This window comes from Columba livia, chromosome 3, assembly GCF_036013475.1.
Source record: "Columba livia isolate bColLiv1 breed racing homer chromosome 3, bColLiv1.pat.W.v2, whole genome shotgun sequence".
Taxonomy (NCBI): Eukaryota; Metazoa; Chordata; class Aves; order Columbiformes; family Columbidae; genus Columba; species Columba livia.
The window spans coordinates 111,800,026-111,827,009 of record NC_088604.1 but is presented as its reverse complement, the minus strand read 5'-3'; the positions used below and the strand labels follow the sequence as shown (position 1 = coordinate 111,827,009).

Here is a 26,984-nt window from a genome sequence, read left to right as displayed (position 1 = left end):
GTTGTTTTTAAAGACCAACTTCTTTAATGATACATACCAGTGTTATACTAAGCTTATAAAATAAAGTTGTCTGCATGTAAATACAAGAGAAACATTAAGAAATCAATAGTGATCAGGATAGGGATTTCAGTTCCTGTACAAATTTAGAAATGACTCAATAGAAGATAAATTAACATACACGGCTGTGACAATATGAACATGGGTGTAGTCACTGTGATCCATTTATTGAAAAGAGGGCAGATTAAGATATCAACAGGACATCCAGTCTTAAATGGGATGTGAAAAAGCAAACACCACATGTGGATACTGAGGCATTATTCTCAAGTATTAGATTCTTTGGGCAAGTTTTGAACATCAACAATTCCCACTCTCACAATACAGAAATGGAGGTATGGACAGTCTTACCCCAGTATCTTGACATACAGTTGGGATAGGACATCCCACTTGCAGGTTGTGGGGGTTAGAGAGAGCTAGAGGTCGGGATGTTTGTGAGCACATGAAATACAGGGGTTTTTAACAGCCCATTTAGCAGTAGTGAAACTTTTGGTTTTCAACTGTGCCTGCCACTTATACTTCATAAAAAGTCACATGAGTAGCTAACTGCATTGTCCCACATGTATTGCTTCACAGCTTTATTTCTGCAGTTACAAGCAATTCAAAACTACTACATGTTAGAGGCAAGCCTCTTAACTTCTTATCAAAGAAGATCTGTCCATCTTACCTCAAGACAAACAGTATTGCACTTCAAGGTTATATTAACTGAGTTACAGAATCTCTTTAAGGACTGAAGCATTACTTACGCACATCCATGGCACTATGTGTCTGCTTAAAAAGATAAGCAAGAGAAATTAATTTAAAATTAATACTGCAGGGTACTGTGAAGATGACAAAGCATAGGCCCTCTGTGTACTTATATTTCTAATGCTTTAAAGGTTCTTCCTTTACAAGGCTGGTTCAGCACAGCAGCCTACAGAACTGACCCTGACTCAGTGGTCCAGGATCCGAAGATTGCCAGATACAATTTTGTTCTCTAGTAGAGCTCCAGCTGGGATGTCAATTCTGTCGCCATGATTTGCAATGATGATAACTGTTCCCTGGATTTACAGGAAAGAAAACAAGTGATTAGAAACTTTCTATCAACTGTTGACTTACAATGGGCTAGAGTAGTGTTGTTCTGGAGGACCAGTTAGATGTCAGCTGTAACAGCCAGATCCTAGATGGATTTAGTTGTATTGTTTCTGCACAGACCTTTTTTTTCCCCTCCCACAAAAAAGATTTTAAGCAATATTGAAAACACTGTAATTGCCAGCATACTAGATACTATCAGCTTACAAGCAGAGTTGATGCCTTCTTTGAAGATACACACTTGCTGTAAGCGTTTTTATCACGTCTGCTTGCTTTTAGGTGGAAAAGCATTACCCACATCAGTATGTGATGGCAGAGCTCACCATGTGTTTGCTGTAAGCAGAGCTCACCCTTACAGCTGTAAGGCAAATATGCAGAAAGAGCTGGGAACAGACAGATGCGTGTGAGTGTCTGATAGTTGCCTAAGTGTTGGCTGTTGCAGCCCCACCTTGCACTGGTTTCTGTCAGCAGCTAAACTGGCCTAGACTGCTACAGGACCATGACAACAATCTGCTGGATTGGCCAGATCCTAAGGAAGAATTTGAGAGAGAAACTAATTTGCTCGGCTACAACATTTACTAATAAATCAAGAACCTCAAACTGATAAGAAACAGCCTGTGGCTATGAAGCCGTTTCTGGGAGGCGTTCTGGGAGGCCAGGCAGTAAGTGCCTCGTAGAGCCAAAGGACAAAGACATAAGCATTGTTTTGAAATGAGTCATGAGGTCTGTGGTGGTGTCAAGATTCACAGACAAACCTCATCTCTCCCTGGGACTGCACAGAGAAGCAGCTCTAGCAGTAACACCTCAAACTCCTCCATAAGGATCATTCTTCATTCTTGTCCTCTGCAATCCTTGGGCTGGTGACTTAATTCCCAGGAGCGTTTCCATGGACTGTGCTTAAAGGCACTGACTTAGGCAGGATCAGTTACCAAGGAGCAGGGGTGCTTATTGCAGGAGAATACTGCTCACACACTCACCTTTAATGAAACATTCTTCCCAAATGTAACATCACCTGAAACCGTGAGATGATCCAGCTCCAGCATGTCTGGAATACTTTCAAACCTCCGCAGGTAATCTTGAACCTTTTGGAGAGAAGGAAGAATAGAGACAGTTTAAAAACAAAAACATCTATTTGTGGATTAAGACAAGCATGGGAGCTTCCTGAAAACTCCTTTCAGGGATCATTGTGGAATCTACGTATGACAAATACAAAAGTTGCTACTTTGAAAGCAACATGGTATTGTAATTTCTGTCAGGGATGACTGAGGAGCAGTAAGGGCAGTATCCCACCAAAGCTGGGCAAGCTCTAGAGAACACACACAGCCCAATTCACTCTTTCTTTTCCTCAGCTGACAGGGTAAAGGAGCACCCAGCAGCAGTGTGACATTATGCACACATGTTGAGTAGTTTGTATTCTAACAGTTCTTCACAAAGAGCAAAAAGGAATGCCCAGATGGCCAGAGGTAGATAAAAACCTCTCTGTTAACATATGTATTGCTATGGACTATGTTTTTTATTCAAAGAGATAAAAACAAAGTATAAAGATAGGAGTTTACCTTTGTGAAAGAACTTCCCAGTTTGACAAGAGGCACTGTTGGAAATTCACGCTTCTCACTCATTGTTAAAGATCCCGCATTAAGGCTGTACAAGTTGGACATCACAAGCAAGAGATCTGACGTGGTCTTAACAGGCAGAAAACGACTACGAGGTACGTTTATCCCCAGAGAGTTCTCAAAACTTTTAATAGCAGCACCAACTGCAGTCTCCAACTGGATAACATTCAAGCCTCCATCCAGAGTCTGGAAGAGAAAACCCAGGTGAACACAACCCGCAGGTAACAGCACTCAGAACTAGAGACGTCAGAGCTCTGCATTTACTGACAGACCAGCTCCTACTTGAAGGCAGCAGTCCCTGCCTCATTACCTAGAAATAAACAGTTCTTTTGAGGCCATTTCCTCTAAAATCTTCCTAGCTGATTACCTTTGGGTTAACAATGATCTCCATGTCAATAGCATTTTTCTCCTGCAGCCTTTTAATCGCAGACAAAGCAATCCACAAATTGTTGGTATTGAATATTTTGAATTTTGACACAGACTTGAATTCATCCACGTGTGCTTTTGGGACCTGAGCTATCTCCACCAGCCTCAGCTTGTTTTCATACTGTGTAAGCGTGCCACCCTGCAAAGGTCAAAAAAGAAGATTTAAGTCCTGTTCATGAGATGCCAGAAAAACCCGCCCCTCATCCCAAGCAGATACACTGTGTTGTTGGCATTTAAAGTTGAACCTCAGTGAAAACTTGTGTTCAGCTACCAGGTTACTAATTATAGAGTATGTTTAAAGTACAGTCAGAACTGTCAAACGATCATCTTCCAGCACTCCAAGACAGTTAATTATTTTTGTGAAAGTTGTTGAGAATCTTTTGCAAGTGCTGCTGTTGTCAAAAATCACATTCAGCAGTACTTTGCTGGATTACAGAGCAAAATTAAATTAAATCTAATAGTTCTGTATTGCACCACTTACTAGAGAAACAAGTGGTACTTCTGTAACCCAAACTGCATTCTTACAGTGCATTTCTGTGGGTTTATAGGACTATGTCAGAGCTTTCTTAATATTTAACGAATACAGAGAAAAATCATATTTCCTCCCCATTCTCTTATTTAAAAGAACAGGCAAAGTCCAGTTACCTGACAAATTACCGCATGCTAGAAGGATTTGATATGTGCTATAAATGTCTGACAAGGTGTCAAACCTGGACTCTGTACAAAGTCAAGCGGTCAGGGCAGGAGCAGATCGGCAGCCGTGCCAAGTCTAGTTGTGCAACGCACACCTTGACAGCTGGGTGAGTGGCACCGGCAGTTTTCAGTCCATAAAGGTAAAAGCGCTGTATCCCACCCCTCAGAGCTCTACTTTAACCATCCCCAAACTTCTCCCCTGGAAATGACAGTCTGGAGAAGGTGTTGAGGTTTTGACCTGCAACCCACAAAAATCACTTGTGTGTTCAGCCATCGGTCAAGTCCAGGCTGTTGCCCAGAACCTATGTCAAATTTGCTCCATGAATCAGAACTTCATAAAGTTGCTGATTTTGTGCATCTCAAATTAGGTCACAGCTGATGTGTTAAATGGTGCCTAAAAATAGCTGTAAGAAGATTTAATCTACGTCTGAAATGAATTCAGACGTAGAAGAGACAAGGGGCTATTTTCACCAGCGTGCCAGGCGTTCACACAGACCTGCACAACCACCTCCCTTTACCTTCACATCCGCCCTGGTTTTGTTGGTCACTTCCATGACAAATTCACAGCGTTTTCCATTGGGTGGGTTCATGAGGTGGTTAAGAATGTAAAGGTCCACAGTGGCACCCAAGTTATCTATATTGGATACAAAAATATATTCCTTCCCCTCCGCGATGAGGTTATCCAGCAGACCAGAGTTATAAAAACTGGCGTAGATGTCTCCATGGCCTGGGGGATACCAGCACTCCGTGTTCTCTCCTGAGTAAGATACATCCTTGGCTATTGGCAGCAGAGTCTCCTTGTTAATTCTGGGATACCTGGGAAGTCAATGGGTTTTGTTAAGTTCTCGCCAATGTCAGACTAGCATAAAGAAACACAAAAGACAACAGTAAAGGTGCAACTACATGGGCTTTTTCACACAGCTTTTGAAGCTCTGCTTTCTAGATCAGTGTAAGTGCTCTGAATTGAAAGACCCATCCAAATACTGGGCTGTCACTGAGAAGCGACAATGCAAGCTCTCATTCAAGGATTTAAAGCCACAGTTCTGCGACAATCCTGTAAAACAGCTTTCCCCTGGCACACAGGTTCGGAGCTCACCAAGCCCGCCTCTGACTCCACCAACCACTTGAGATCAGAGTTTGTTCTTGATAAGGAAGCCGTGCTCTGCTGCCCTCCAGAGACCAGGCATCCAACAAAGCAAATTCAAGAATCAGGAGGCCAGCATCCAGCACACCATTATTCACGTGCTTCTTGGAACTATGCCCCCCTCTCCCAAATTTTAATACACTGCTTTTGACTCTGCTTAACACCCTCACATCTCAGTCTTTCAAAGAGCCTCAAAATAGCGACTGAACATGGGCACAGAATACCATTGCTACCTCAGCATCTCAAACCAAAAACCCACACCATCTGGGCTAGGCAGAAATGCAAGGTAGCTTTTCCCTTCACCCCAAGTGGAGAAGTTTTTTGATACCTGCTTTGATTAAAAGTATATATCTTCACACGGCTGTGACTGTATTTCTGCAAGATTTTTTTTGTGTCGTCATCAGTGTTGAAGGAATTCATGAGAACAAGAGGAACATCGGTGTTGTAGGATTTGTTTAAATGCTGAGATGGGAAAGAAATGGTAAATTCAGAATATATTATTAGCTTTAACTCTGACACCTAAGATTTTGGGAGAAAGAAATGAGATAAAACAGACTGGAAGTAATAAGTGCATGATATAAAAGAGATGCTTATGCCAACGCAAAGGATAATAAATCAGGTAAAGGAAAACAAATCCTTGTGAGTAGTCAAGTCAACGTAAGGCCCACATTAATTAATGTATAACTAATCTTTCTTTTTAAATCTGCATTGAGATTTAAAATTTGAAAAGCCTGACACCACAAAATGATTATTTTAAATTTTAGGCTATTGTTGATTACAAAAAAGGCATATTTTTTTCCCCCAGATTACTGAAGTCTGTCAGGGTAAGGTTTCAAAACTTTCTCTCCACAGTAAGCACTTGAGCCTTTCTGGCAGGCTACCAGATGGACAATAGAATCAATGAATGTTACAATGTTAATTACTTGTGCATCTGTAAAATGGAGCTGAAATACACACGAGCATTTTCATGTGGACAGCACAGCAAAGGGAAAAAAAAAAAACACAACACAACAACGAACAACAGAAAACGCGACAGGATTCCATCAGAAATAAGAGTGTACAGGAAAGAAGATACTTCCATGAGTTCAAAGGTTTGTGTGTCATGTTGCCCTCGTCTGCTGGGCAGCATTTGGGATCATTAACCTCCAGTGGTGTCGGAGGCTTCTGCAATGACCCTTTTGAGAAAGCACCCATAACACCAAAGGATTAGGACAGCATTAGTTGTATATAAATTTAAGGGTAGTATAGAACTGTCTAACACACATGGGAGGGTCACTCCGCACCGACACCACACCAAGGCAAAAATTTTTGGAGCTCCAGAAACACTGGAACAGGCACACCAAATTTCCTTCTCTAATGACCACCTCATCTGCTGTAAGAGGAATATTCTGCATTAAAAACATAAGCTGAAACATCCTCTCAACACCAACAGATGTTGTTTTCTCTTACTTTTCTTTCTTTAGAGGAAAATGCCAGCAATCACTTCCAGCATGAGAGTTTTAATTGAACAAGGAACTCAGAGCTGCTGTGAAGAGTTTTGTTCTAACGCACATTTAAAAAAAAAAAAAAAGAGCTTTTAAAAAGCTAAGCTTGGACTTGCACCTGCAGGAGTCGGACACAAGCCCAGGAGTCAGCCACACCAGGCTGGATTGCTTGTGTTTCTTGACACCATCACCACCGCCCGGGTTGGTGCGCACAGGCTGAATTACTCCTCTGAAAACATGCGTGGGTAAGAGCTCCATTGCCAACTGCTCCATCTCTTATCCACGTGTGCACACCACTAATGCCCGTTCTTTCCACACAATTCTCCAGCACCAATGCTGCACCCGGCTCTCCTTTCCCTCTCCTCTCCCTTTTGGCAAGTCTCCACTGGGATGTTTCTTAAGGGGTCATACAGGAGAAGCCCAGTGTCTCACTTCCTCTGGCACAGAAAAGCGATGCTTTATCCCAAAGTACAACTCTGAAACCTGGCAAACTCAGTGACAGTGGCATATAATGTGAAACAAGAATTGGATCCCAACTTCCCCTTACCCCAAAATGCAAAATCTGTACAACCACTTAGTGGGCTTTGCTTTAATTAAGATCAGATTAGTCAAGGAAAATACTTCTGTATTGGCAAGAATTTCTGCTCTAGGTGGGTTTCAGATTTGGTCCCAGCACCCAGGCCCCTTCAAGTTTCTACAACAACTCTTCAAAGCCCTTCAAAAGGTACCTCAATCTGCTGAACTGTCAGATCCAAGAAGGTGTTCTCATTCCGCACCCCAATAAGACTTTTTGGGCCTTTACAACCCATGCTCGTGCCCAAGCCGCCATTTAGTTTCACGACCACCAGCTTGTTCAAGACAGAAGCGATGTTATCGGGCAGTCCTCTGGCCTTTATTTTCTCATAAGGCTGGATCTGCGAAGAAAAAAAAACAAGAAAAAAGCATCAGTCAGACATTTTGAAGGAAACTGCTTTCTCCCAAAACCCTGCAACACTTAAAATTTGGCAACAATAGCCACATTTATTTGTATGATTTATGACACTTAAGATTTATGACACTGAAGAACATTTGCAAAATTAGTTCCACCATAGCCTGAGGCGTTGTAATACAAACAGTCCAATGTGTTACTACTCTCCCAATGGCACGCTACAAAGAAGAAGAGTTCCTAGTTCTTATCCTGCTATTTTCGGGATGTGTTCCTTCCAGTCCCTAACATTCTGTGATTCTGTGTTCATCCAGCTCACATGAAAGTGTCTTCTACCTGCCCATGGCTGTATCCTACAGGCTGACAGAGCACTGGCTGCATTTGGGGCTAGTGATGGAGAGCAAAACCAGGCTTGTAATGACAGTGTGCCTTGCATTAGGCATTACTTGCCTCCTAATCTAAAGCACCTAAATCAAAGGAACAACAGTAACAATGCAACGATAAATATCATGCCAAAACTGTTAGAGCAAAATCAATACAATTACCCTTTAGCCTTCCCTTCTAGAGATTTTCTTTTGAAAAAAAAGCCTTGGTGTTAAAGTGCTGTGGGTATTCTAGCTGTAAGCAAATCATTTTAGTTCTGATAAGGGGCGTGTAAGATCCACAGCTGATTTCCAAAAACAAATAGAGTAGTTCTCAGAACTGTGTTTGCTTCGGGCAAGTCAGGCTGGGGTTCCAATGGAAACTTGCATTGCACTGGAACAAGAGTCACACATCTTACTGGGATGTGTGGGGGTAGGGAGGAGAGTTTGCGCAATTCCAGCATTCCACAGGCAGCGGAGTAGAGCAGATCCCTCGCACTGGGGAAATTCTGCCTTACGCAGAATCTGGAAAGCTTACGGTACATATTTAAAGATAAGATCACTCCACAAGTTACAGCATAATGATTAACTAATCTCTGATTACTCAAAGAGTGGAAACTGGCCCAAGGAGGAACATCTCAATGCAACTGCTTAAACTCATTCAGTTTAGAAAAAATTCCCAGTGCGTAAGGTACGTACTCCAAAAAAGCAAGCGATTAACTTAACTTGAAAGCCCTGCTTTCTCACTAAAATATTTTTTACTAATATGAAAACATTAAATACAAGAATAGCACCATATTATCTGTTGAAACACTCTAGCTGTTGAACATTAAAAATATATGTCAATGTTGTGACTTAACTTTTTGCTCAGCAGGCAGCGTTACTGGGGAACAAGACAAATTTTGGTAGTTTTGTGATGTGTACCCATCAAAACAAAGAGATGCAACTAAAATGATGAGGCTTGAAGCGTAAGCCCAGTAATTATTTTCTTTTAATGTGATTTCTAAAGCTACACTCTGTGCAAATGCCAGGAACCTTACTGCTTGTTTCTGGCAGGTACTGAGAACACAGGCACCCCCAGACTATAACTGTTCCCAGGAGAACTGGTAACATCCAGACTCGCTCAGGACCCTACATAAGACTTAACCAACACATTAGATAGAAATGTTTCCATCTACCTGCTCTTAACCCAGTTCTCGCATTCCTACCTACCAAGTAAGTTCAGGCTTAATGTACTTCTCCATGTTTCAAAAGCAGTAGAGGTTCCATATGCCAAAGAACCCTGAGACCATGTTAGGAGTAATGCACAGACTATCCTCAGTGTAAAATTCTCATTGCATTCAAGATAAATATAATGTAGCTTGTAAGAGTAAGAATTAGAAGGAAAATCTTAAGTATTTAAGCTACTACTTTCCAGCTAAGTCACAGACATGGTAGTTGAACAGTTTTTATTTCTCTTTCTGCAGACCAAAAGGTAAACATGGAGTTATCATGGCTCAGGCGGCAGCTGTAACACAACCACTGCTGCAGTCACCTGCTAACAATGCATTTCTCCTTAGAGAAGAAAATTAACTGATTAAACAAAACAGGTGATGTTGGCATGCTATTATATTTCCCATTTAATCTGCAGAGAATGCTAGTCATAGGAACAAACTGTTTTATAGTCACTGATAAGCACACAGGTTTGTCAGTAAAATCTGCAGAGATCGGTGAAGGACAAGGGAGTGGAAACTTGCCAGCAAAGGCTTTAACTTGAATGCTGACCTTTGGACAACCAGAACTTCGATTCCCAAAAATTTACCTACGTCATCACAACTCGATTCACACATCTAAGAGACAAAGTTTTCAAACAAGGTTTTGGGAGGGTCCCAGCAGTTTGACAGTAGGTGTCCCAGTTTCAACTTTGTATCATAAGATTATGAAATAAAACACAACACTTAAACAAGAATGCATTACTCAAGTGACCCAGGCAAAAATTATGCTACAGCAAAATGATGGCTCTAGAGTTCTGCTACCTTGAACTGAGAATTAAAAAGAGCTTTCCTCCTTGTTAACTAGCTGGTTAAAAAACAGCACTCCAAGACACCTCATTAAAAAGGCTGACAGCTTTAAGTGCGTGGCTTAACTGATAACGTCACAACTCTTTATGAATAATTTATGCAAATCCCTATTATAGGCCAAATATGTTACCAAAAGGTATCTTATTTGGACCACTTTGCTAGGGAAGCAACACGGTAAAGCCTCCCCATTCCGGCTTTCTCATGTGAGGGTGTGACAGCATTCATTTTAGGCAAAAAGGCTCTTTATCTAGCAGTATCAAGAAATCAAACAACTGTTCTAATCACAAACACGTCTTCACCATTAGTCACACAGTGCCTAGAGATAACAGGATTGTGCCATGTATTACTCCAAGAAACACAGGCAGAGTACAAAATACCGTGAGCAGAAGGGAAACATTAGTCCATTTTTGCCTTGCTGTTTTCTCTCCGTGCCCGCTCCCAGATTTACTGGCTATGATCTCTGGCCAGCTGCAGCCTTCCCCCATTCTCCCTTTTCTACCCCAAACCCTGGCACAGCATCCTGCCTCCAGGTTATACATTCTGTTCAACTGCATCACCTGAAAGCGACAGAAGGTTGAAATATTAAATATAAGAGACAGCTGAGGTTGATAAGGAGGAAGGTAGAAAATAAGGTGATGGCTAGAAATGAATGGAGTCCCAGGGCAGAGGGGCAAAAGACCCTAAACCAGACCTGGAATAATGAGAAAACACAAAACAAACTCAGTTTTCCAGTACAAAACTCTGCTACAGGGCTTGGGCATGAGACTTCACAGAAAATAATAGTAATGCCCAGTAACACAAATGTAAATCTATTAAATTTTACCAAAACATTCCTCTGCACGTTTTAAATTTAACGGCAGCATTTTGGAAGCATCTCCACAGTCCTGCTTCAACAAAGGCTCAAAAGATGCGCAACGCAGGATAAGCAAAATCAGGAGTATCCAAACGTGGCTCCAGAGCTGTTCAGGTGTGACTGCGCCCTGGGATAAAATCCCCACCACGGTGGGGCCCCGATGCCCAGCCTGGCAGCAGCTCCCAGGAGGGCTGTGGTGGGATCTGGCCCTACACCCAGGTCTGTCCTGCACGGTGGTTCTGCACCCTGGGGAGCAACCACCAGCTCCTGACCATGAGCTGCCCCAGCAACACCTCTCTGAGGTAAAGCACTTGAAAGATTGTTTTTGTTTTGTTTTGTTTTTGGGGGGGTGCCTGTAAAGTTAGGAGCTCAGTATCCTTGGAAATCTACAAAATTAGTTTTGTTTGGGTGTTACGGCAGCAGTCTGTTGTTGTGCCTCTTTTTAAAGCAGAAGATGAATCCATAAACTCTAAGCCCATAAAATATTTTTTTAACTATACTCAGATTTCTGTTAAATATACAGAAACATCTGTACTCATATGAAGTTGTGATGTTAGATGGGGAGGATGTAAACCATCATGAAACAAACCAGTAGCTGTTGATTTGGTTGGTTTTGAACTTGTGTGTTCTCCCCAAACATGTGCAACACAGCAGCCTTGAATGGTCCCTGCCCCTTACAGGGGTGAAGAGGGAATAGAACCAGAACCAACCTCATAATGGTTACACTACTTCTACAGGGCTTGTACTCCTACTTCCCCACCACCAGAAGTGGTGGGAGATGGAAGACAGGAAAAGCCAAATCAACAACAGCAGACTAGGTGTGTGGTGAGAAACCAGACCTATCCATCTGTGAGATCTGAAGGAAAAAGTCCTCTTGGCTCTTCTCCATGTAGGGATGGCAGGAACCTCCGTATCTCTGTGCATTCTGAAATAATGTTCTTCCTCCTCTGTGAGCAGAGCTTGCTCTCCTTGGCCCTGAGCTGTGTTCGCACCAACCAAAAGTTATTAAGTTACTCATATATGTCACTTGCATCTATCCTTGTTTCCAACATAATTCTGCCACATGCCACAGCTGTTGAAATAACACCAGGATGAGAAGGTTACCAAGCTGCAGCAGCCCTAGCAACCTAGATAAACATTGTGTCAAAGCCACTTCCTTAATACTCACATCCACCACTCTCAAAAAGGACCATTTCAGATTGCCCACACAAGCACTTTATGTTACACAGGAACACTACAGCCCTTCATCACTAATCTTACAACTGGCAATAGGGTTATTCAGCTAACTTAAAGACAGAGAAAGCTTTCAAGTCTGCAGAGTTGTTATATTTATAACTTAGCTGAGAAGCTCATTTCTTCCAGGAAGTCAAATGCAGAGAACTAGGAGGCTAATATTTAGGGAGAGGTTTAAATAAATAAATAAATAAATAAATAAATAAATAAACCAACAAACACCAAACCCAAACAAAAAACACATAGAGAAGACACAAAAAACCCCACCACACCACACACAACAATAACACAGAACACATATGCACACAGCTTATCATATATGCATGTGCTGTTCATACACACAAGCATACTCTTTGAACTAGGGATGGCTCCCTTGAAAATATTAAGGGATGAGTGTAAATAAAGACTAGAAAAGTCATCTGCTTCAGATTATACATGCAGTACCTTTCCTTAGTTGGACAAAAAAGCCAGATTATGAAGTATACTCAAAGGGAATCTTCACAACAAAAATTTTGTCACTCACATAACTGTGCCTCGAGGGATTTCTAATCAGCTGTCCTGAAAATATCATCACTAAACACTGGAGGTTTATGGAGCTTGTCACCAATAAACCAAAGTTCCTGCATGGCATGCCCTCCATAAAACAGAAGCAACTGACCTAAGCAAAACACTGCACAAAGACAGCAGCAACAACAGATCAAGCAATTAGTTACCAGCAAGCAGTTCTGCAACCAAAAAGAGGCACACGCTAGACTGGCCTTGCATCAGTGATGCCTTAGCATCCCCAGATGTCTCTGTTCATGCAACAGAGCACATCAGTGTGACTGAAATAACACGTAGCAAAGCCAGGGTAGCAGCACTGCCTGCTGCGATCAGAGTCATCTGTTAAAACAGCACCCACCGCACTTTCTGTGTGAAGACTTCAGCACTCCCAAACAGGACCGTGTGGCAAATAAGACAACTTGATCCATTCCCCAGAGCTCTGCCCCAGGCACTGCAGGGCAGGACACTCCTGCACTGGCACTGTACTGCCACTCGCACTCACCGCCATGAGCGTTTTCAGAGGCTATTAGGAATTAAGCAGGTGTGAGGGAGAGAATCTGAAGGTCACAGAAGCTGGTAATGCCTGGATGAAAACCACAGCAACAGGTTTACATGTCAGATCTGGCCACCGACTCACTGCAGATCCAGAGGGCAGAACAAGTCAAAGGAACCTTTAACAGAACAGGATGCTTTTTTCATTTGAGATCTATTGCTATGTGGAAGCTGAAGTAGGATGGAGAATGTAAGGACATAAAGAATTGCACTATTTCACTTCCAAGTGGAAACGGCACCATTTTCAACAGTCATGCCAAGCTCTCACAAAGAGAATTTAGACCTCAACTACTACCTTACAACAGCTATGGCCATGCTAGACGTGAATAACAGGAGTACATTCTGTAAGCCTGAGGTAAAATTATTTTCATGCAGGAGAACTGAAAGTCCTTTGCATCTCATGAATCACTTTGCTTCCTTTTACCCTTCCTTTCCATTAAAAAGAAGGCTACATAAAAGAAAATCCTTTAGCAATCTTCTAGATATCATGCAAGGATCTTTGATATAAGCAGGTTCGCAGAATGTTAATATGCAAAAATCAAACGGAACTGGAGCTTTTTGATCTAGTGCAAACCCTCTCTTATTCCAAATGCATATCCGTTCAGGAATACCATCTGTTCATAGTTAGTTTATTCTATCCACAGTTCATTTATTCTGCTGTATTTTCAAGAGGAAACATGCAGAATAAATGAGAGAGGCAGGACATGGACATAGCGTTTCAGTGTTGCAGGATGCAACTGAACAAACTATAGAAGGTAAAAGATCCTGAAGTTTACCAGCACGGATTTGTCAGAAAGGCAGGGACAGCTGATACAGCACAAGGGGTCACGAACTTAGGACCTGACGCAGATATCCAATTCCAAGTGCGCACCGAGAGGAATTAGCAAACATGCACACATACTCCCAGTTCTTATCTAAAGAGAGTGCTGCCCAAACTACTATGCATTTTTAACCCTGTAACTTCACGTATCCTTACGATCCCTGTACTCACAGACCCTTACCTCCCAAAGGTCAATACTGAAATTAGCCACCCAATAGTCATGGCAGCTACAGGCTGTTAGCATCAGATCACTCACCCCCTGCCAAAAAAAAATAATATATATATATACACACAAAAGAACAAACCAAAACAAAAACAAACAAACAAAACACAAAAAAAAACCAACAACAAAAATCCCACCACACCACAAACAAAAACACCACAGCCACAGCCACACAGTGCTGCCACTTCACAGAGGACATACACAGGAACTTCATTCCAAAGCCCCTTAGAACTTTTCAGGAACAGAAGCATGCAAAAAGCAGAATCTTGCTGTGTTTTGTCAACAGAGATTGTGTTCAGGCTAGGTAGATACATTGAAAAATAATAGTCCTGCTCATTAATGAGATGATAAACAGTGATTTTAATGTACTGTAGGTATACCAGAAAGCTTAATGATCAATTCACTACCAGCAGGATCTACAGAGATGTACACTCAGTGCTTGGCACAGTTTGGCAGAGAAATGGGACTAGATACTCTCTCTTTGCCATCACTGCCTGTCCGCAGTAAGGTACATACCACTCCATATTAGACTGCAAACAGATGTAAAACATTTAGGTTCAAGTAACTGAGTGGGATGTGAGTCACCCCACAATGTTCAGACACCATCAGAACAGCCAAAAAAATTATTTCGACTTTCAAGTCTCGCTACGTTCTTCTTGCATCACTCACAACACAGCTCTCCAAAAAGAAGGTCTGCCACTGAGTTCAGGGCCAGATTGCCTTGAAATCTTCTGCTTTTGCTAAAGCACCAACCACCCTTTTATGCTCACGCTAACATGCCTGAAACTAGCTTATGCAGAAAGCTCAGAGTAAAGTCCTGATGAAGTTAATAGTTCCATCCAGGCCCTCCATCAAAGATTTAGTTTGTCAGATGTTGCATCGGCTATAATACAAAATTTCTAACTCAGCCTCATTAAACATTTCAGTTTCTTTTGGCATAAGCATTGCAAATGACAACTTGGCAATGAAGCCCTGGATCTTGATGGGTCTTTAATTCAGATAATAACAAATGTCAAGAACTCAAATTCAAGCAGGATCCTTGCAGCATCAGGACTGCTGGATGCCAGTGCTATCATCTAGCAGCTCCAGTCATGTGCAGGCACTAACATGCAGAACCACCGCATCACCTGTGAGTGTACACACAAGCATAAGTAGTACTCCACAGCAATAAAAATCAGTTCTGAGTCTCAAGGTTTGGAACACTGGACTTGACAAGTAAGTGCTGATGGGGAAATCCTTCAGGAACAAAAACGGGCAGGAAAGAGACAGTTTACAGACACATGACTACAGCATCACTCATTTGAGATGTATCTCAAAACGTCGGTTTGGGATTGTTCTAAGATGACATATCTAGCTTCTTTTGGTTTTGCAGACAATGGCACAGAAGTGATTTTCCGAACAGTTTGCATGAGGAGTTTGACTAAGATTTCAGAAGCATACTCTTACTGCAAGAAGGTTTGGAAGAGTTTGTTAGAGATAGACAAAAGCAGTATCAGGGCTGTCATAATGGGTAGACAGGAAAGGAATAGATCCGTATTAGTCAACATGTACTTACAGAACAACAAGGAAATACTTAATCAGCACCAAGGGATAGTTTTGGAAATAACACCACGTGAAACCTTAAAATCTGTTTCCAGAGTTTAATATTAGGAAGATGTTTTGGTTTTGAGTAAGAACATGACATTCTTTCTTTTCCTTCATGGTATAGTTCATTGAGATGACAACTTGAGCTGCAGACAACAATCCAGCCACTGGGGAAACAAACCTCTAACAGCCAAGCTCCTTTAACATTCGCACTACTTCGGATGCTTTCTCTACATCCTAATGAGGTTTTCCATTGCTATTCTGAGGTTAACTTGATCACTGCAGTTCCCTCAGAGAATCCAGAAGGACTTTGCTATTGCTCCCAACTCAAACAAACAAATCACTGCAATCTACATAAACAGAAGTAAATTACACTTGCCACACCCACATTCTTTACCTGGTATCCTTGCTAATGGGCACTTTAACTACATATATTTTCTTCTCCGAAGACTATAACAGCAATGGGTCCTAAATATGCCAGCTATCACTTTAAGCCTTTGGACACATGGAAACAAAGCATCTGGGAGGAAAAAACAAGTCAGAAGTTTACCAATACAGTGTGAAATGGGTAAAATCTTCTGTTATTCTTGTCTGGAGCTTACAACTTGCTCGTCCATCGGTATTAGTTATTACACTGAAAACATGGAGGTCAGAGATTAAATCTCCCATTGCAGAGAAAAATGGGGGCATACTACTAGACAATAATTTCTGTTTCAGTGCGCTGACAGAAGCCTTTACTTGTCAGTAGATACTTCAGTAAAGAACAAAAAACTACATTCAAAGAACAAGTAGAGTGGATAACACATTAGATGACCCATAGAAGTCTGATCAGAAATCCTGCTCCTGCATAGCATAGTCCCATGGCACGGGGCAAAAGTCTGAAAGCACCTTTCTCACTTAACCTGGAACTCAGAAGTACCTCATGTAAAACAGAAAACAAAAAGACAAAACCTATAAATGCAATAAACTATTCAGGAACCTTTAAGCTGTTCAGATAAAAAACAAAACAAAACAAAACCACACAACTGTACACCAAACCACAAACACCCACACAACAACTTTGGCACATTATTGGATGCTTTTACTATATATATATATACACATACATATATATATATATATGTATATACACACATATGTATGTGCATGTATATCTTATATACCTTCACACCTGCACATATATACCTAAACAGATACTTTGAGGTCTATCAGCTGAAGTTTACACATGCCAGAATACTCAGTGCTTTGGACTCATCAAGCAGCAAACCAGTTCTCCAAAACAATCACTCTCTGGAGAGTAGGTCACTGCTTTCCAGGCCATGATACATGTAGTGCAAGATTCTCAAAAGCAGCTGAGCACCCCACTACCTCATAAAACAAGGTTGTCCAAACAGGCAATAATACATCACTTGCAAGATCACCAACCAAATTTCCAAACAAGACTTGCGTGTACCATCCTCTGTGCGGTTCTAACAAGACCAAAAGGAGAGTACACTATGAGTTTTTATAACTAGGAAAAAACTCAACTAGAGCTGAACAAAAGCATTCAGAGGAAATCTGCATATATTCACAGATGGATACCTGTTCCAACGTGAAGGGTTTAGAGGGGAAGTCAGATGAGGAATGGTTAACGTCACTTAGTTCGTTCAACTATCAACTTATCCAAGGAATCCAAAAACAAGACATCTTTATTATGAAGTGAAGAAGGCATGGAAAGATGTTTGTTTTCCAGGTATTTCTCCCTAGCTTTCTTCTGTGACATTTACCAAGCACGATTACTTGATTTGGGGTTCGTGTTAGGAAGTAAAATTTCCTCCAAGATCGTGTATGCATCTCACCTAAGCCAAAGTGACCAGCGACCCAAAGTTGCAGGAGTCTTACTGCTTTTGGTTTGTTTGGTTCTGTTTTCCTTTTTGTTTAAAAGTTACTACATAGCTAACACAGATGAGAATGAGCTAGTGCAGGCCATAAGGAAGAAGAGGGATACTCTTTCTTATGTTGTCCTCCTTCCCACCTTACGTGACCTTAAATTAGACCTTTGTCTAACTTCTTTGGGTTTTTTTAAACTGCTTGCCTTGCCTGGGAATCTCTCATCAGGCAATTTCAGTGCCTTGTCATAACTCTCCTGTTTGACATTTGCTCCCAATGTCCTACCCAGTAATTTTCAGTCCTTTACATAACTTGAAAGTTTTTCCACTGAAGGTGTGCAAAAGTTTAAAAATAGACAATAGCTCTCCCTCTCCACAAAGGAGCCCATTCACTCACATCAAATTCCTGTCATTTAATCCCAGGCCTTATCTTGACACAGAGAACAGTTTATTTCTTTCATTGTTGCAACTACCTTTTTACATATTTAAAAGACTTACCACTCCCCAGACTTTCACCTCCTCTAGACTAAAAGCACACCCCTTTTCTTCAGCCCTCCTTGCAAGTCACGTTATCTAGAACTCAAATTTCGCACCTTGGCCTCTTTATTGAAGGTGGATTTTTCTCCCCAAAGCAACACTTCATTCAGTGTTACAGTACAGAAGAGAGAGACATCACACATTTTTGAAGTTAAAAGAAAACACTCAACCTTGAAAAAAACCCTGGACTTGCTCTCAAACAGCATCATTCTTCAGCACTTTAGAGAGCAGCACTGCATCTCTTCTGGAAGTAACTAGACAGCCTGCCTTTCAGTTGCAAACAGAGCCTCAATTGAATCACCACAGAGAGGCTAAGAGAAACCACAAATGTGTGAGGATACAGAAGCCCTGCAATATGCCAAGATCACCACTCTGGGAAAAGCAAAGATTTGTAGCACAACTACTGTGCTAGTTACGAAAGAGTCAAAAGACAGCCCAGGGCCGCAGCTGAATCAATAAAATGGGGTTAGGTTTAATAGGAAGTGTTTATTTCCATACCAAACAGTGCTGGTAAAAAAATATTTAGTGCTTTTTCAGCAGCAGCTCAAGTGGCAGGTTATAAGTTATAAAAACATACCTGATGTTATAAAATTACTCTGAAAACCCCCACTTGTTTCAGATTCCTCGCTTTTACTGAGCTGCTATAGATTACAGAAGTTGCTAAATGAGCTATACAACCCAGCCCACTTGCCATATGTCCCTTTCAAATTATTGAGCAGAATGGATTGCTGGAAACAGTCCCATCTGACACACCCAGCCTTCTTCCATGCGCAGGAGAGAAAAGGGAACAACAAGGGTCCTACCTACTTCACCTCTACCACAAGTTACCATTTACACCAGAGAAGGTACCAAATGGTAAGATGGTATCTGCCCAATTCTGTTCTCCTGCTCACGGAAGAGCTAACAAAATAACAGCAAATAACTTGACACATATGTTATCCAGGACCTGATGTTCACGAACACATACAACATGTGTCAATAAATAATTTTTTTCCAGTTTGAACCGAAGGTGTTGTCCTACATGATTTTACAGAACCATGGCAGTTGTATTCATTCTATGGGCAACTACATCATTTGATACAAGTAGCAAATCAGTTTTAAATTCTCTACAGACTGTCACTTCATTGCAACTTACAGAATCTTCTGGGGGTCTCTGAATCTTCCCCCAGTCCACAGATGGTCCCTTTTCTTGTAGGAATCTATGAAATAGCTTCTTAAATCCTTCCAGGTCCTTCTTAGCATGCTACAAAGAAGAAATACATTAGTTAACACTTTTATTTAATGCATACCTATTCAATCACAGAAGCATTTCTACAAAATTGGTGTACAATCTATTCACAAGAGCAATTTTATGAGCACTGAAGCAGAAACATGCTAAAATTCAAGTAAAATTCTAAAAGGTACCAAAAGCTCATTTTCACTAAAACTCAAGATACAAAACCAACTTGGACACTTAAAAGACAAGTCTTTAGTCAAAACCATAACCATTAGAATTTAGCTCAATCTGGCAGACAGCAGCTTTACCCTCCCTTTCTGTAATCCATTAAAGATTACACAGAACCTTTAATAACTAAAGATGATTAAACACTTAATAATAACTCTGTCACCCAGTTTATATGGAAATGAAAGTCTCCTGCTGCCATTGTCACCACGGTATTCTTCCACACAGAATCAGAGCAGGTCCTCAAAATAAGGATTGCGATATTCTGTGATTTGCCTCCCTGTCTAATTTTGCCTCCATTTCCTGTATCTAATTTATCACGCTTTGAGTTCTGTCCACATCATACTCCTTACCTCTAGCTCATTTGAAGGTGCGGTTGCAAGTATCTTATCAAGTTCTACTTTCATTGAATACTCCAGCTCTTGTCGAATAACTTCCTGAAACTGTGAAGTGCCAGCTTGAGACATTGCTTTGCTGAAATCTTAAATAAAAATACAAACATGGGTTAAAGTAAAAAGCAGAAAACTTACTTAGACTACAAATAGCCTTCAATTTTCTTTTAAAAATTAATAAACTCGCATATCTAGTCTCATTTTATTACTGTGCTAGACTTCCGGGAATATAAATTTTTTGTTCTTAGTAATTTGGAGGACAGACCTTAAACTGGGGCCACAGAACAGCAACCCTTCTCTCGAAACTCAAGAATCCCAAAAGGCCAATGATGCATCTCCAGAAACATCCAAAAATCCACCACAGTACACTTTTTTGCCAGACAGCCAAAAAAATTCCCATCCTACCACATCAACATACTTCAGCAAGTAAAAGTGTGAGAAAGCTTTTCATTAAAAAAATTCTTTTATGTAGAACATTGTGATTGAGGGTATCCTTCTGTTCACATAAGCAAATAAAAACATATGCTTTTATTATTATTTATACATTACACTTTCACACGATCTTCAGTTTGTTCCAGTAAATATTCCCTTACTTTATCTTACTATTATTTTCACACTACAGCATGCATTTCTGTTACTAAGCAACCTAGAAAATTAGTCTGTCTATCACTTCAGCATTTGTTTTGCTTTTGAAAGCAATAAGCTCCACAAATGTGAAAAAGAGCAGATATACAAATGGTTTATATAGTAAAGTCCACATCACAGAAAGAAATGGGAAATAACATGACTTTATTTTCCAACAGAAAGCACTTGAAGTGAGTGCGTTCACAAAAGATATTCTGAGTATGCTCGCTAAAGACCTCGGTAATTTAATTTCTGCCAAATCCCTTGAGTAATCGCTTCTCCGTAACACAGAGTGATGTATTGCCAAATATAGCTGGATTTTAGAAACACCCTGAATACTAGTGCAAAAAGGGACAGGAAGAAACTTTGCAAGTGAACAGAGTGATACCACCAGAAAATATTGGTAGAAGATGGACATGCGTTTAAAGTTCACTTATTTAGAACATGCATTAAAAGGCTATTCTATCGAGAAGGTCTAAGAAAGCCAGAGGCAGTTCATTTTAATACCATTTTTATTTTATTTTCTTTTTTTAAGCAAAGTGTTCCACAGCCTCAGAGTCAGTAACAGTATCTAATCCTTGCTTTGAAGCCCACAGAAGCCATTTTCCTGACTGCACTGTTTTGCAGGTAGGGGAGAGGAAAAAAAAAAGATAAAACAACAGACAAGTGCTGCAGTGCACATACTGTGTGTAGTGCATCACAGGGGAAACACCAGTTCAAGATTAACAGTACAATGCATAATAGGTTCTTTTTTTAATCAAATGCTTCATTTAGTAGCAAAAACAGGTAACAGTTGAAAGCCTGTTAGGCATATCTTTCCAGGTCAAATATGTAAAAACAGACAGCTCTTAGCACCTCCTCCTCCTACAGTAAAATGAAGAGGTTTATGCCAGCTTAATACTTTCATACCCAACTGCTACAAGTCCTGTCTTTTCATAAACACATTTTGGGTTGAAACGCGGTCTAAACTTCCAGAGAAACAACCAAAACAACTGCTAGGGGGATACTTTCATACATGTTGTAATACGTGACTTCTGTTACAGCAACAGTGGCCATTTCTCACAGTTCATCAGCCTGTAAAACATGTGGCCCTCCCAATATGATGCAACACATCTCAGAAGAAACTCTGAAAAATATCAAGTATTCAACAGAGACTGTCATTTGTGCTGTTAAGCGCATTTAGGTTAAGAAAGAGACAGCGAGCAACCTTCCCAGGCTGCCATGTAAGTAGGAAAATCTTGTTCGCTCATATTAGCCGAAAGACTTGAAGCTACCAGACAACAACACTTGGAGATTAAGTAACACCACAAAGAAATCAAAAGAAAAAGGCATCATAAAAGCATACATGTAATAATGTTCCTAGTTTGGGTTTGGTTTTTATAATACTATACGTTCTCCATGACGTAATCAGCAAACGCAAAACACATTGGATCACCCATGTCCCTGCAGAGAAGCAAAGCAAACCTGTTGCTTTTTCCAAACACCAAGTGCTGAGCACACAGCTGGAGGGGACATTCCCTCCAAAAACCCAGGCTGGCAAAGCTACCAGCACCTATGGCTGCACCCTTTTTTGGCAACTGAGGATATTTAGGTTTTATGTCGACGATTTAACACCTATCGCAACCACTCAGTCTCATTCAGATTCAACACGCTAGGGCACAGTTGCTCCGAGAGAGCAATGTTAGTGCTATTACTACTATTATTATTTTGAGAAAAAGGAAAGGAAGGACATGGCTAGAGTCCATAAAAACATGGGTTTGTCTGGTGCAGGAAAAGTATCTATTCTGCATACATGAGAATTTGAATACTGTAACTAAGCAGCCAAGAGAAATAGCAACCCAAAGCTTTTCTGCTTTTAACATGCCATTGCAAGGCAGAGGCTTTCAAGCATTTATCTTAAGAGATGCCCACCAGGATTTGTACTGGATAGGGATCTACGGCACTCTCTGAAGGCTCTCCAGAGCAAGACCACAAGAACAGCATCGGTGCATCTGCTCCAAACTTAAACGAACTCGGCACTCATTCCCATGCTGCTGCCCCTCAGAGTTCTTGGGCAGCAGCTGGTGTTTATGCACCCCAGCCTATTGCTAGCAGAAAGACAACCGCAGCCCTGTAACGAGCTACTGTTAAATTTAACAGCGCAAGTGAAGGTTTATTTCCCTTTTCACCCCAGCAGCAACGAGGAAGTAGAAAGGCCAGTGCAACTGCATATCTGAAAGCAATTATTTCCTACGGACAAGTAAAATTTCCTCAGGCTATAACGAAAAATAGTTATCGTGCCTCTAAAAATCAGATGGGAGGCAGGGGTGTTGGACAATGGCAGGAAAAGATTTCCAAGGGTACATGTGGCCATAAACTCCCAAATTATTTATAAAAATAAATGCCTCTTCCAAGCTATTTCGCAACCAAAACCTCCTATTTCAGCCTAAGTCCACTTCTATGGGATCAGTGTTCTTGAACGTCCATCTGAAGGAAGAAAAGGGTGGGATAAGGTAGTGTAAGACTCTGGGGGGAACAGCCCACACAGGAAATTAGCACAGACATGATGAGCATGACTAAATAGTTGAGGCTTCAGAAAACATGGGACTTTGCAGAAATGACCACCCAGGATATCTTCAGCAGAAAGTGCTTCCTCATGTAGTACAGAAAGGACAGTGGTGGCGTCTGACACGTGGGAAGTTTCAAACCCTCCTGCCCCCACTGTTATTTCTAGCACGCTTTTGTGCTTTGCTCTCACTGCTAACCTGCCCCCTGCCCTCACAGCATGAACTACAGCACATGGCAGAGTATTTGCAAATTTACAGTACATTACTTTATAACTGACATATGAAAAAAACAAAATATGAGAAGTCAGATCAAGCTAATAAAAAGGTTATCTTACGCTACCAGAAACAAAATAAGGGACAAAAGAACAGAACAGCAGTGATCCCTTATTTAGAGGTATTTCCTTTCTGTTGTCCCTCTTATTCTACATTAACAATGCAGAATGCATTAAGATTGGTTAGTTTTGTTCATTAATTCACTCAGGAGAAAACTTCAGTGCCTTGGTACTCAGCGTACAAGGACCCAGCACAGGAGGGAGTCACAGGAAAGTCAGACAAGAAGTCTCCTCTCGAGAAGTCCCCTCTCTCGTGAAGAAACTGGCAATCTTTTGTGCTGAGGCTTATAAATCTTAATTACTTTTGCAATCTAAGTAACTATACAGAAAGACCAACAGCAGAAAATTATTTAGGTCTACATGAAGGCAGACTACTTGCATAAAAATCAAGAAGGGTAGCCAGCGAGTTAAAACACGAAGCTGAACTCTAAACGCTCTACCCTTGAACTCTGTGCTGAGGGTACCAAGTGAATGCCTTAACCTCCACCAGCTCCGCTGAAAGTTCAAGGCAATTTTTATCCCTGACAAGGATTAAAATCTCTTTAAATACTGACAACACATAATGATAAATATTATTTTGTTTGATTTTTAGAACTGAACATACTCACTCAGCCTTTACAAACATTTTTATTTTCCTACTACTAGAGACAAAATTTGTCAACATACATTGACTGAAGCACACACAAAGTGAAACCTGTACACCTGCTCTCTCCTTAACAGATGAGCATGTTAGCCTGAGCTAACTCAGAAGTTTGCAATGTAGGAAACCGTTCTTTCCAGCAGCACGCACCAAGAGTTTAAGTGTTACGGTCAGACACAGTTGGACTTCTCAGTCTAGCAGCTGATCCTCATGCTAAAAATATCACTGGACTTCGGCAACATGTTTTAGTACTACAGGCCTGATAAAAGAGCACTTAAAAGGTGGTTACTTTTTTAAAAAGCTTTTAGGATTCTTAAATCCTTGGTTATATTTTAAAAACTCGCTATGATCTTTACACAGGTGTCTCCAGCTTTCAGTTTCATAAATAATAGCCCATGCCTGCAAGATGGCTACCTTCAGCAGTAGGCTGAGATAAGCTAATTCCATTTAAAAATTCAAAAGGCATTTTCGTAATATATTTTACAGCAAGAAGGGGCTCATCTCAATAACTTTCAGAGTGGCCACTTGAGCAACATGAGTGCGACACTTCCCTCTTTCAGCTCCACATTTTGCCCAGGTGCCACAGGACATTTGCAGACGGTTGGTGGATTTACACAGCAAGTACTGCACAGTCCTGGACGTCCACCGGGTGAGTGACAGCGATTTCCCAAAGCCTGCGGAGGCTCTCGGTTTTCTGCAACATTGAAGTTCACATAGGGAAAGACTTACTCATGTTCTTTCCACAGGCGGAGTTACATTTGTGGATAGGCCTGCGTAGATTTATGTTAAGGAAACCTACAGGCACGGATTTCATTATGAACAGCACACATGCACCATCAGGAACATCAGAAAGAAAACTGCCACAGCAATGCACCAAAGTAATTTTTCCTCCTGAAATGACCTCTTGTAGGCTGGTTCCCTGTTTCGCAATTGAGGAATCTGAAACTCAGACCACGTACACCCACGCTCACACATGCAGAGAGTAAAGGAGAGTGCCTGAGCCTACTGGGACCAGAAAACGCCAAAATATATTCAAGGCTATATAAAAAGAAAAAGTGTATGCGCTCGACCTCAGTGCTCTTTCTCCCTCAGCTTTAATAGACCTCGTAGTGAAGAGGGGGGAGATTTTCACTTGCAAGATGCCCCAGTGCAGTCCAGGTCCTGCCCGTGGACGGGAGCCCTGCCGCTCCAGCCGCCCCGTTTCCCCGTGCGCCGGTACCGCACGGGAGAGCCGCGCACCCGCCGGGGGACCGAGCGGGGTGCAACCGGCCGAGGCCCCGCTGCCGAATCACGAGTAACACTCTAAGGAAGCCCCTGCACCCCGCAACGGGGCTGCGATCGGGCTGCTGCACCTACCGCTGCCTGCAATACCGGGCTGCTGGAGAGAAGAAGGAAAGAAAAAATACAAATAAAAAAAAAAGGAGAGATCTATGTATAGACGACTGAAGAGCCAAAAAGCACAATTACAGAACACGCCAGCTTACCTTTCGCAAAAGACGACATTTTCGCTCTTTAATAAAATAAATACTTTGCTCTTATAAATACAGACCGGGTTGTCTTTTGGGGGGTTTCCGACCCCCAGCCGGAGGGCACACTGCCTCCCCGCGTCCCTGCGGAGCCTGGCCAGCGGCGGGGAAGCGGGGAAGCGGCGAGGCGGGACAGACGGCGGCCCCGCTGGGATCAGCCCTCCCGCCGCGCTGGCCCCTCAGCCGAGCAGTCCCTGCCGGGCCGGCGGGCGGGAGGCAAACCCCGAGGAATTTAAATTTCATCAATGAAAGAGGCGGACCCGCCGCGCCCCGGGTTTCGCCACCCCCAGCCCTTCCCTTCCCTCCCCTCCGCTCCCCCCTCCCCGCCGGGCTGGGCCGCCCGCCTCCCCGGGGCTCCCGCGCGGCTCCTCCCCGCTCCCGGACGGGACAGGCCGGGCCGGCACGGCCGCCCCGCGCTCCGCGTGCCCCGCGCGGCCCTTAGGCCAGAGGGCGGCACCGCCTCTCCCTCAGGCGGCGGAGGGGCCGCGAGGGGCCTCCCCGCCGCCCCCTCACGCCGCCCCGGGGAGGAGAGGGGGGGCGGCGGCCCGGCTGTACCCACCTCGTCGCTGCCGGCACCGCGGGGGGCGGGGACGGGCGGGGCGGGGCGGTGGCGCCGGGACCCGCGTGCCGCGCGCTCCCCCGCCCACCTCTTTCCTCCCTCCCCCTCCCCTCCGCCGGGGGCGTGGTCCCAGCCGCCTTCCCGGCGGGCCCCTCGCGGCGGCGGCGGAAGTGGGAGGGGGAGGGCCCCGCGCACTGTCCCGCCCCGCCGTTTGCGGGAATGCCGGGTGGGCCGCGCGTGCGCTGGGTCGTGGCTCTTCGCGTGCCGGGGCGTGGTGGCGGGAACCACCGCGGGGCCCCATCCCCGGGACCGGACCGGACCGGACCGGACTGGACCGGACCGGGCGGACGGCAGCGCTTCGCCCCCCGCCGGTCAGCGCTGGGCGGCCAGCGGGAGCGCATCTCCGGGGATGTGTCTTGTGTGCGGGTCTGGGCGCCATGGGTTAAAAAGGATGTAAGGCTGCTGGAGAGTGTGCAGAGCAGGGCTGTGGAGCTGGTGAAGGGTTTGGAGGGGAAGCCCTGTGTGGAGCGGCTGAAGTCCGTTGATCTGTTCGGCCTGCAGGAGACTGAGGGGACAATTCGTTGAAGCTACAGCTTCCTCACAAGGAGAGGAGAATGGACAGGCACCGACCTCTTCTTTTTGGCAACCAATGACAGAGCCTGAGGGAATGGCAGGAAGATGTGCCAGGGGAGGTTTAGCTTGGACATTAGGAAAAGGTTCTTCACCCAGAGGGTGGTGGAGCACTGGAACAGGCTTCCCATGGAGGTAGTTGTGCCCCCAGCCCTGACAATGTTCAAGAAGAGACTTGAAAACACCCTCAGACACATGGTGTGAACTGTGGGGTTGTCCTGTGCAGGGACAGGAGTTGGGCTTGATGAT

The 26,984-nt window shown here is 42.9% G+C and overlaps 1 protein-coding gene across 2 annotated transcripts; it reads right to left on the bottom strand.

The window, feature by feature from the left end:
• Window position 1: 1 nt before the first annotated feature.
• UGP2 (UDP-glucose pyrophosphorylase 2) lies at window positions 2-26,421 on the bottom strand. Of its 2 annotated transcripts, none has more exons than XM_065059246.1 (10): window positions 26,106-26,421; window positions 19,840-19,967; window positions 19,181-19,288; window positions 7,214-7,399; window positions 5,330-5,463; window positions 4,376-4,673; window positions 3,106-3,303; window positions 2,682-2,924; window positions 2,103-2,207; window positions 2-1,094 (listed from the first exon to the last, which is right to left on the bottom strand). In XM_065059246.1, the coding sequence occupies exons 1-10, from the start codon at window positions 26,404-26,406 to the stop codon at window positions 987-989; spliced, it is 1,809 nt and encodes a 602-aa protein (XP_064915318.1). In that variant the 5' UTR covers window positions 26,407-26,421; the 3' UTR covers window positions 2-986. The 2 variants fall into 2 exon arrangements, with proteins under 2 accessions (XP_064915318.1, XP_005503805.1); XM_005503748.2 differs by lacking the exon at window positions 26,106-26,421 and adding an exon at window positions 25,505-25,828.
• Between the last annotated feature and the right edge of the window lie 563 nt (window positions 26,422-26,984).